The following is a 12,328-nucleotide window of genomic DNA, read 5'->3' as shown; positions in this document are numbered from 1 at the left end:
TTAAACGTATATATAAAGTCATGCCTCGATCGGACGCCGTATGTGACGTGTACATTATCCTACACTCTCTCCCACCCAAGACAACATGACGTCGTCCGGGTCACACACACTCAGACTTTCCTTTCCGTTGTGGATTTTTTTTTTTTACCAGCTGATATGTAACGAAGAGTATATAAATGATTGAAAGACGTGAAAAAGTCTCCCGCGCGTGTACTGCAAGGAGACGGCATTTCTGACAGCTTCATCACCAACTGTGTTGAAAAAGGTATGTTTACCTTCCCTATTTACTAGGGATTTCCGATAATATCGGTTGGATAACTAGGCTAACTAGTTAGCTTGGTAGGTTGCTGTGCAATAAGCGGCGGCCATCTCTTATGTCCCTGCAGAGATACCGTAGCTTGTGCGTAAGAGTTGCGCCATGTGGTGTAAACAACGCTGGCAGTAGTAGCACATTTTGTATGTGTTTTGTATGTGTATGCCAAATGCATGTCAATCACTTGACAAACGTCATAGTGATGATGGATGATAGGCTGATGTCAATAATGCCATGCCATTGTCCCCCATTACGTTCGAGATACTACAAGGAACTTTCCCAATGCTAATGTGTGAGGTATGTCTTATTATATCTACTACATTAGGTAATACAAGTACAAAGGTTACTATATGGTTGTTATTTCATGTCTACAAGGCTGTAATAATGGTTAAAAAAAAAACCTTTTAGAAGGTCATAAACAGGTTTTCTAAGGTCTAACTATGAAAATATTCTATTAATTAATATTGCATCCTACTTCGGGAAAATTCGCTTATCCCGGTTGGGTCTGGAAGCAATTAACGGCGCTAAACGAGGGACGACTGTATTGGTTTTTTCCGCCGATAATGATATGCACGAGTGAAACCTCATCAAACTGCACCGCGCTCCTCAGCGCAACAAGCTCAGCATGTGCGCGGTTTCACCTTTGGATTGTAAATATGCAATTTGCAGTGACTGTTTTGCTCTTAGGGTGTCATGCGGCTCCATCTAAATAGTAGTGTGGGCTTCTAATGAGAAACAGGTACCGCTGCACGCCCTTTCCGGCGACCGCAAAGCAGCTGCACATCCAAACAGGAAACAGCCAAACCGACACAAGAGCACAACTCTTATTTTTTGATGATTTTTGCTCAGCTTTCTGTTGGGTGTTATGTTGCATGGTTACGGTCACATTTGGTGACGTCATATCTGTTTTTTTCTGGTCCTTTGGCGTGTGCTGTTGGCGTTCACACTTGCCTCACTCAAGACTAGAGTGCCTCGGGCAGAGCTGTGGACTCGAGTCACGCGACTTTCAACCGAGTCAGACTCGAGTCACAATTTGGACGACTTTGGACTCAACAATATTATCAAAGACTTTTACGTCGATGACTCGGGACTTGACTCGGACTTTAGTCTGATAACTTGAAAATACTTGAGATTTTCAGTGAGCGTGTTGAGTAAAATGTGTCCCCATTAAAAGTATTCACCTAATGTGATCGTTTCCAGCAAGACAACATACACGGTGTTCCGAATTACTATACTATGCAAACAGGATTTTCGTATCATAAACACGTGTTTTGTTTTTCAATGAAACTGATGGACGGCATCGTGTCTTGGGGCTCTTTAGGTTACTGATATCAATCTGGGACACTGTTAGTTTGCCAGGTGAGCCCAATTAAAAGAAAACAACTTCAGAATGATGTTCCACATTATTAAGCAAGCAACCTGGGAAAGAAAAAGGATCTCTCTGCTGACAAAAAAGCGTCAACTATTGCAATGCCTTGGACGAGGCATGAAAACATTCAAGAATTCACAAAAACTTTTTTGTTGTGATGAAATCTGTGGCTGATTCAGTTGACTGCCGGGATTGTGCTGATGAAGCATCATGAGAAAGGTTTCTGCCATACAAATGTATGGAATCAAGAGAGCACCTGCTAAAAAGCCATTACAAAGCAGCAAACAGGTGATTGAAGCTGCTGGTGGAGGCTAGCAGTTCTGCATGAACCTACTATTAGGCCGCCCCTAACCAATACTCACAAGCAGAAACGCTTGCAGTGGGCCAACAAATACATGAAGATGAATTTCCAAACAATCCTGTTTACTGACGAGGGCCGTGCAACCTCGGGTGGTCTGGATGGATGAAGTAGAGGACAGCCAGCAGATCTCAACAAGGCTGTGATGTCAGCAAGGAGGTGGCTGAGTCATGTTTTGGATCGGAATCATTGGGAGAGACCTGGTAGGCCCTTTACGGTCATTGAAGGTGTGAAAATGACCTCAGCAAAGTATGTAGCGTTTCTGACTATATGAAGAGCCGTACCTTCTGTAGCAAAATGACCTTCATGCATGACAAAGCACCATCTCATGATGTAAAGAATACCTACCTTTCTGTCATTGGCTGTTATGGGCATAAAAGAAGAGAAACTCATGGTTTGGACCCCTTTTTTCCCCCCTGACCTCAACCCAATTGAGAACCTATGGAGCATCGTTAAACAAAAAATCAGATCGCAACAAAAGAGCAGCCATGGGAGGCTATTCTGACATCTTGCAAAGAAATTCAAGCAGAAACGCTCCAAAAACTCCCAAGTTCAATGTAAGAATTGTGAAGGTTATATGAAAGAAGGCATCTTATGTTAACATGTGACTTGGCCTGTTCAGATGTTAGTGATTGAAATAGCTTTTGCTTTCAGTAAATATGAGCTCCTTATGCTGCAAATTCAACAAACCTTCTGTTCTTAACAACCAGTGCAATGCTTTGAAGCTCTGTGGTGCATAATAATGTGGAACAGTGCATTTGAAGTTTTTATTTTGTGAAAAATACTGTTATCATTGGGAGGTTTGTTCAATAACATTCAAATTGTAATCTAAAGGTGGACGACTTGAAAATTATGATGACTGTAATCTATAATGACTATTTAGCAAAATCAAAGGAAAAATATCATTTGCATCATAATTTGGAACACAATGAAGACTTTTGCGCTCTCTCACTTGCAAAGCTGATTTTAAACTTTTAAGCATACACACATATCTGCAAGGGGCTGCCATTTGGATAGATAACTTTTAGGTCCTCTCTGGACCTCGTTCCAAATGAGCTGATGTGTGGCAGCAAACATGGCAAAGCATCAGTGAAAATCCAAAATGACCAAAACGAACGACTAATGTCTATTTCAGTCGGTTCCTTTGGCTACTGAACAGTCCTAAAAGAGATCACATGCAGATGGAAATCCCCTTTAATTTAGGCTTGTAAGGTCCTGCTTATTGTTTTATTTGGATACGTATCATAGAACTAAACAGAAAAAAGAAGGGTCAGTGACTGACCACTCGAGTCTCTAATTTAACGCACTTTTGCAAGAACAGCCGGCAATCGCACAGCACTCTCAGAGGTGTTCTTTTTCCACCGAGTGCTGCATACTGAACATTGAAAGGATGCGGGAGGCCATTTTATTTAGTAAAAAAAAGGGGCGCAGGCCAATAAAAAAAAAAAAAAAGAGCTGCGGGCTCCAAATGGCCCCCGCGCCGCACTTTGGTCTCCCCCGACTTAAGGCATTTACAACTCAGGTCAACAGAGATGTCACTTGAATCCTGCACGCCACTGCTGTGTAAATACGGCTGTGTAGATAAGGCTTCAAGCACAGTGGAAGCATGCGTTCATGTTTTATGTATTTTTCGCCAGACCATGACTGCAGATGTGTGCTAATTCCGTCCCGCTCATGAACCTCTCTCACAAAGGTGCAAATGTGCATAGAATAGGATGCGATGTGGCAGCTTGTTCCCTTCCTCTGCTGTCTCACCTTTCTGCAGATTGTTGTCTAGGCTTGACGACCTTGGCGTAGAGGCCATCCAGATCGGCGGGGGCCTGAGGCTGTCTGATAGGGGGAGCTGCGGGGGAATGGGTGCGGCCGATCAACTGCGGCGAGTCCGGCTTGCGGAAGTTGTTGATACGGGCGTAGTTGGGGTCACTGTCGTCGTCCTCCACATCCGGGAGGGAGCCCGGGTCTGGGGTGAACTGGATTTCGGCATACCGTGGATCATAGCTTTCAGCGAGAAGGGGGAGAAGACACTGTGATGAGTCACAACTTATCGGTTCTTTCATGTCTGATGGCTACCTTTCTCTGTTGTCAGGGAACTTGTCGATTTCCTCCTCACTCAAGGCTTCCAGTTTGTTTTTTGCCGCTTGCAACGCATCTTTGCCCTTGTCTTCTTTCTTCTTGCCGAACCTGCGTATGAGAGCAGAAACATCTTTTTAATTACTTCAGGGAGATTAATTGCAGGCTGACCTGATCCCTGAAACTTGCTGTTTATCTCCAAGTTTGGCAAAGCTATTACCGCAGGCTTAGACATTAGTGGCAAGGAATTTTCAATCTTTTTGATGCGGATGACAATCCACAGTGAGTGTGCGTGGCCGTGCAGTTAAGCATGCGACGCATGAATATTTAAAACTTTTATTACATGTGCTATTTAACTGCTGCATCTCGGCATCGTGTTTTAGTCTTTTCCACATCACATTTGCTACAGCGGCCGTGATTAAGCCTTTCTCTCTGAATATTTCATATTCTCTTATCTCTGCTGCACATTATCGCACTCTCTCTTACCCCTCATCCGTGCCTCTGAGAGTTTGCTGAACCAATCTAATGTCTGCGTTTAGCTCATTAACAGCCAGCCACTTCTCATTATCGCTACGGGAAGACATGCGGCCTGAAAGGTAACCTGTTGGCCCGGCTAAAAGTGGTACAGAGTGTTAATGTTGGAGTGAAGGGAACATTTGCTATTTATTTGCTTGTTTCTCACTGGTCCTCCTCTTTCCCATAATACTATCCCACTCTGCATTATTACCATACCATTCCTATTCCTGTTTATACCTCTTGAAGATATTTTGGTTCCTTCACGTTAAGGCTGAGCCAAAAGCAGACTGCTAATTGCCTCACCGAGAAGAGGAATGTCAGTACTGATACCTTTTGTATGCATGATTCTAAACATATTATACTACATATAATTATTCATAATACCCGATTCATCTGGATGCATAAGCGACTAGATGCCATCCCTCTCCACAGACCCACGGACAGACAGAGCCTTAATCAACATTCCAAGGGGGCAGAGGTCCACAGCTGGACCCATCATTAAATCTGCATTAATTAGGAAAAACCAACTGCACTGAGGCATGGAAGTTTATTTAAAAAAAACAACAACACATAATGAGGGTGGGACTTTCAATTAGAGACATGTACCTGCCATGAGAGAGGTTGTTATCCTGCGCTCCCCCATGACTTCAGACCCGACTCATCCCCAAAACCACTTCTTTCCCTGTGTGGTGGGCCAACTGCATGCTAGCAGCTTCAATCCCCTATATTTTTACTGGGTCACCATTTCTGAAAACAAAGCAGCTAAAAAGGCATGAGGTAACAACCAACGTGGCTCACGGGAACAGGTAAACGGTAGGGGTGCACGTATCGGGCCAATATGAGGAATTATGATGTCATACCAATAAAGCCGATAACTAATAAAAAATAGCTCAGATAACTGATCATTTGTAAAAAGCGTTCCAGTGAGGCAAGATTACGCATACTGTGCTCTGGGTGGGTTCGAGTGAGCAAATCAAGCGCTCCCTGTCTCCTGCCTGTGACATGCAAACTTACATGTAAACAAACATGGCGTCAAACGAGCGGGATTTCTTCACTTTTTAAACTTTTTATTATTAAGGGAGAAAAAAAGACCAAAGCTACATGGCCCTGTGTGCAAAAGTGCTTGCTTAACTGACATTAGCTGGAGAGCTGTGTGAAAAAGTGACTGCGCAGCGACGACTCATCCAAGAGGTCAAAAAAGACTAGACAACAACATCCAAAGAACTGCAGGCTTCCTCAGTTAAGGTCAGTGTTCATGACTCCACCATAAGAAAGACACTAGGCAAAAACGGCCTGCATGGCAGAGTTCCAAACCAAAACCACTGCTGAACAAAAAGAAAAACTTGCCAGAAAACATCTTGATGATCCCCAAGACCTTTGGGAAAATACTCTGTGGTCTGACGAGACAAAAGTTGAACTTTTTGGAAGGTGTGTGTCCCATTACATCTGATGTAAAAGTAACACCGCTTCAGAAAAAGAACATCATACCAACAGTAAAATATGGTGGTGGTAGTGTGATGGTCTTCAGGACCTGGAAGACTTGCTGTGATAAATGGAAGCATGAATTGTGCTGAAGGAGAATGTCCGGCCATCTGTTGGTGACCTGAAGCTGAAAGCAACTTGGGTTCTGCAGCAGGACAATGATCCAAAACACACCAGCAAGTCCACCTCTGAATGGATGAAGACTTTGGAGTGGTCTAGTCCAAGTCCTGACCTGAATCCTATTGAGATGCTGACATGACCTTAAAAAGGAAAAGCCTCCAATGTGGCTGAATGATAACAATTCTGCTAAATTCCTCCCCAGCGAGACTCATTGCAAGTTATCACAAACGCTTGATTGCAGTTGTTGCTGCTAAGGGGGGCCCAACCACTTATTAGCTCTAGGGGGCAATCACTTTTTCACACAGGGACATGTAGCTTTTTTTCTGCTTTTTTTTTTCCCTTAATCATAAAAAGTTTAATTTAAAAACTGCATTTTGTGTTCAGTTGTGTTGTCATTGACTGATATTTACATTTGTTTGATGATCTGAAACATTTAAGTGTGACAAACATGCAAAACAGTAAGAAATCAGGAAGGGGGCAAACCCCCCTGTAAGCTTAGCAGCACGCAACTATGTCGCTTCAAGAACCGCCGAACAAAGTGCGACATCTCAACGCTTGGCAGAAAAACATGATCAGTGAAGCATAAAGACACACAGCTGAAAATATCGTGAGGTGGCACATGCTGTACATTTACCTGCATTATCCCAGATTTTTTTATAAATTATTACTGACTTTGGCTGAATGAGATGTATTTTCTGTGGCTTATTTTTGACAAATTTGCGGGGCCGTGAATGCTGAATCGCGAATGTGCAGGATCCTCTGTATTTTATTTAGCCTTCCTTTCATTTGCCCCCTACTAGTCATCACTAGGTATGCAAGTGTCTGTCGCTCGAGACTCAGAATAAAGCGTATTTGTAAATTACCAATTTAGGGTGAAATGTATGTTCTGTAGAAAAAACAGCCCATTTTTGGAGAAGAAAATGAAAATAAAAAAAATAAAAAAACATTCCACAAATGCTGACATGTAAATGTGCGGGAGTCCACTGTACTGAAAAAAAGTCAACCAATGACAGCCTTTATGGCCCGCATGGGCGCAGGTTAGATACTTTGTTTTGGAGGTGCATGCTATGCAGGAGGGTTTGGAGGGGGAGGAGTGAGCCGGCGTGGCGTACACTGGCGCCTCGATGCAGGAGCATTATCCAGGCTTTAAAGATTGAACTCTCTTTGAAACCTGTGAAATGCAACAACCCCAGAGACCAGTAAAGCGTACAAGGGTGTCAATGTGTGCCGAGCATGAAAAATGCTTACATGTTGGCATGCCACCACTTTTGGTTCACTGGCAGAAGACGTTAGTTCTCACAGTCTTCTCAGCAGTTTGACAATGAAGAAAAAAACAGAGAAAGTGGGGCTCAATAGCCTTGTACTTAACATCAAAACACAGCAAGCTGGAGGTGGCTAAACAGGGAAGCTGCTTTAAAGAGACGGACAGAAGTACGTGAGAATAAAAAAAATAGGTGACAGGTGGGCGAGTGAGCAAAAAGCTGTGGTAAAAGTGCCACTCAGCTGGGGTGCAACAAGGGCTAGGAAATAGACTGTGTGAAGGCAATGCTGCAGCACTCAGGCACAGGGAGAAAAGTTAATCATTCAAGCAGAACTGTTATCTCAGTAATTAGATTGCTCTGTATGTATTTTGAGAGGAGCGCACATATCTCAGTGGAGTTTCCAGCAGAAAGCGAGCGAGCCAACTGAACGAGATTAACACTATAGAAAGTTGTGTCACAGAGCTTCCCTCTCTTTCACGCTGATACGGTCGGAAAATATTCCAGGCTGGAAACCTAATAACATTCACTGCGCAAATAGACAGTGAGCAGTCTTTAAGTTTGAACCTTGGTGGGAATGAGGATCAGGCTCCAAGTGGAGGTTACATCAGGCCAATGAAAGGCTGAGTGACGGCCCAATGAGCCAAGACGGGCTCACCTCTGCACAGGCATCAAAAACAGCCAGTGTTTCCCCTGAGGTATAATTAAATCTGTTTATCCGACTTTGTTGCAAAATGTCCTGCAACTCCTGCCATTCAAGTCCTACGCTACCAACAAAAAAGAGCAAGTGTAAGAGAAGGAATCTGCTTTAAACAGCTTCAGGCTGCTGCTGCTGTTATTATTATTACCGGCCCATGCAGACTAAATCTAATACAAGTATGAAAAGTGACATTTCCCCCCCAACACCTTGAGTGTGCAGCCAACAACCCTGCCGGAAATATATAACACAATTGCCTTAAGGGGAATAATAATCTTTTTTTAATGACCCTAATCTTACACTTTGAAGAAATTGAGGCAGACAGGCCTGCACGAACACACAGCAGTTTGTTCTCACGGGAGCAGAAATATGGAAATATGATGGCTTGCTTTAATCAAGGCCTAGGCAGCACGCTTACACACAATCACACCAAAAGTACTGCCTTCTAGGGCTCCAATTTTTATAAACCCCTTTTCGGCTCAGTTTTATAAACATGACTAACACCTCAGTTTTCCCTGGGTGGAAGAAGGTGTCCTGAGGGGGGGAAAACAGCAGTTTGCTTATTTGCAGTAGGAATTCAAAGGGCTGTCTACACAAGACCGTTCTTACTTTTTTTTGCTTTTGTTTTGACTACTTATTTAAATATTTTTGTGAGTAAAACCTGAGCTGAGTGTTGAAAATACACTAGTATTGCTGGGTTGCACGCGACGTCACGTCCGGTTGCAGTCGCCACAGGCTCAAGCAGATGTGTAGTCACAGCCGTGGCAGTAGCAAGATGTCAAGTAATTCCACGAAAATACAAAAAATCCACACACATGCACTGTTCTCGTACGTGGAATTTGTTCATTTCGGAAAAGGCCATTACAGCGTTCTTGAGGGAAAAAAGTTCAAGATGCAACCAAAAAACACAGAGAAAGGTGCCTGTTGAACTTGATGCTCTCGTTGGGTGGACAACAACAAAGAACAACAAGCAACATTTTGACTAAAACCAAAGTTAAAATATTGTTGGAACGCAAAAATGCTCATGAAAATGTGAAACGCAGCAAGAGTTGCCTTAAAAAAATACTACCTGGTTTATATGGCAGCAAAAAAATGGTTGTCAGAGATCGCCGCATAAGACTTCACAACATGACATTCTAGTGGTCCTCAATCAGCAGTACATCTACACCTTATAGCAACCAATTACTCTTTTGAGGACAGCGAGGGAAAGATTTTGGCCAAAGAAAACAGATGGTTTGAAAGAGGAGTAAAGGAAGCTATTTTTGTCAAACAACAGAACCCATCATTGAATCGGAATGGTGGTTTGAGGTTTAATTTGGACCCTGTGTTCAGCAGGTTACTGAGACCAAAACCCACAGCTCTTAGTCTTGCAAATGAGGTGGAGCCAGGGCCGAGCCAGAACAATAGATGCTAACGAGCCAGTATCAGAGTCGTTCATACCCAACTCAGGGAGCTACACTTCCCTTTTATCGGAGGTGTTAATAGCAGGAAAGGATTATACCGCTACTCCGCCCAGGCTTAGTGTAAGGAACCAATAGAAGGAGGGTGTTGGCACACCAATTCCGCCCACTCTTACTGTATTTAAGGCCTAGGCTACCAGCACTTATTAGTTCGCTGACGAAGCTCTTCGGATGAGGAGCGAAACGTCCGACACCTTCTTCACAGAAGTAATAATGGGAAATGTAGTTTTTAGCCATAACTTAGCCGCATCACTGTAAGCCACAGGGTTCAAAGAATGAGAAAAAATGGCTTATACAGCGGAAATGACGGTAGTCATTAGCATGAAGTGATGAAGCCTGCTTGGATGAGAGGCGAAACGTCTTCTAAGACAACCTGAACAGTCCAGTTGGGATAGACTCAATGCCCTGAGCATACAATGAGCTGGATGAATGAGAATATTCACAGGCATTAACTTCACACTATTAAAACAACTGCAGATGCCGAACTATAGATGACAGCTAAATATCTCAGAAGAAGAATAGGGAAAAAACTATACAGTAAGCGGGCTGCTAAACACTCCCGGCATGCATTAAAAGCCATCAATACAATATTTACCCATGCACAAAGAAGTCCAACACCGTCTTTCATGGCCTAAAGTCCTAATTCGTGGACTCAAACAGTTGTAAAAAAGTGATGTGTGAAGTCGAGGAAACCAGATGAGACCAGATGTTCGTTTAAATCTTCAGGAAAGTATTTCTTCTGAAGAGTGCGTGAGTGTTTTGAAGATATCTGGCTCTCTAACATTTAAAATACTCCAACATTTGCGCACCTCTGTGGTAACTGAACGGGTCTTTGCTCTGGGACTGAATGAGTTAAATAGGACCATTCCTAGCTGTAGGCTTGCCAAGAGGCTCTGAGAGACGCAGGGAGACCTGAGAGCTGTCGGGCTTGTCTCCAATATTTTTGGACAAGACATACTTAACCTCCGTCATGTGGAAGAACAAAGGTCGTGTTCTATTGGGACACAAGTCTGGACATACTTCTAGCGAGTGTGTTCTTGCATGTGTGTGTCATTAGCCAACATTAAACGACAGAGGAAGTCCATCCATCACTCTTGGCATGAAGATGACTGGACAGGACATTGGAGGTGTAATGGCTTCCTGGCGCCCAGTGTATCTGTGACTACAACCATGTATGATCAAATACTAATTTGTCGTGACTGTTTCCTGTGGCCTCTTGAATATCTTTAATTGGCTGTTGAGTGATGGCCAGTCGGCAGCTGAGCTGTCTCGCCAATACCAATGCGTCTGCAATTCAAACTGGCCGTCCCCGTGGGTCAATTCAAATGTCATAACTCTATAGGAACTGATGGATTGCAAAGCTGATCAACACAAATGGAAGTCTCGGCTCAGGGTCTCATTTGATAATTACCTTGCGTGCAATAATTCACGGCATAAATGGCGCTATCGTATTCCTCAGCTGGATGAGTCACTGGCAATAGAAATAAAAATTAAAAAGTTCAATTTCTAAATGAGATCTCTGCCACTTGAAAAATGCCACTTTGTTGTAATGACTGCTGGCAAAGAGAAGAGCGTGTGAGTAGCTCTCAGGAGATCACTCCTGATCGGCCTCCCAGTAAAAGAAAAAACGATGTACGACACAGCTTTTAATTGAGGAGACACTGTAATCCCTTCTGCATGCTAGAAAACAGTACTTCAGCATGTACTGTGTCAATGGTTATAGTTTGCAGACAGGGTGAACGTGAAATGGGTTCATGGCCCAGTGATCTGCTTGAGGAAGAGGGGGAGACGCAGGTGTTGCCATAGCATGAAAGAAAATCATAAAAGCTTTTTGTACGGGAAGAGAAGACGGCGTTTCAAGGGAAGGCATGAGAGATGCAGCCCCTTCAGGTGCAAGAAATGGAGAGGCAGGAGCGTGTTGTGACTGTGCCTTTATCAGCTGATATATATGCATGAGGATTTCCTCATCATCCTCACTGATGATTCTCCGTCCCTCTATTTGACTGGCAGCTCACATCAGTGCCAGCAAACCCGCATCATTTCAGGACGGCTGCCCATTGCACTGAATGGATGGCAGAAAGTAGAGGGAGAAATTAATTTGTTTTCTAGCGGCTGTTGACGGCGATAGTGCCCGTGTCCATTTGCCAACACTGGAAAGCCGAAAATTAGAATTGCGCCTCAATAGCAAAGACAGGATGCTGCGTCTGCTGTGCAAACTCATTTCCAACAGTAATACTTGGATTTATACATGTATGTATGTATATATATATATATATATATATATATATATATATATATATATATATATATATATATATATATATATACTGTATATATATACACACACACACACACACAATTAGGGCAGCAGAAATTGTACACATACAAAAATTACTCCTGATTCACTGCTTGGTATTAACAATATTTAAATGTCAGGGTACATTTTATGGCTGAGTTTAGCATTAGGAATGATTATGGCAGACAAGCCGAGGAATCATGGCAACACCAGAAGTTATACCAAAATTTAAACAAACCTGTGAATTCTGGTTGCTGCACATCAAATCTGATGACTAAAATCCTGACAAGGGAGTCAAAAGGGTTAACCTAAGTTTAAGTGGCAAATAAAACCCTGCACTCACCGAAATATGTCAATGACAATTGTGATGATTGGACACCAATCAATA

General features: G+C 43.0%; 1 protein-coding gene across 6 annotated transcripts in view; it reads right to left on the bottom strand.

Annotated features, from left to right (window-relative positions):
• The window catches only part of pard3ba (par-3 family cell polarity regulator beta a), a 164,809-nt gene that overhangs the window by 45,175 nt on the left and 107,306 nt on the right, over nt 1-12,328 (bottom strand). For all 6 annotated transcript variants that reach the window (XM_054793478.1, XM_054793487.1, XM_054793496.1 and 3 more), the window contains 2 exons: nt 4,111-4,221; nt 3,796-4,038 (listed from right to left, as the gene is read on the bottom strand). In XM_054793478.1, the coding sequence (XP_054649453.1) occupies nt 3,796-4,038; nt 4,111-4,221 (354 nt within the window). The remainder of the gene's footprint in view (nt 1-3,795; nt 4,039-4,110; nt 4,222-12,328) is intronic.

This window comes from Dunckerocampus dactyliophorus, chromosome 1, assembly GCF_027744805.1.
Source record: "Dunckerocampus dactyliophorus isolate RoL2022-P2 chromosome 1, RoL_Ddac_1.1, whole genome shotgun sequence".
Lineage (NCBI taxonomy): Eukaryota > Metazoa > Chordata > Actinopteri > Syngnathiformes > Syngnathidae > Dunckerocampus > Dunckerocampus dactyliophorus.
The sequence above is the reverse complement of the archived record's forward strand: the minus strand, read 5'-3'. Positions and strand labels throughout refer to the sequence as shown.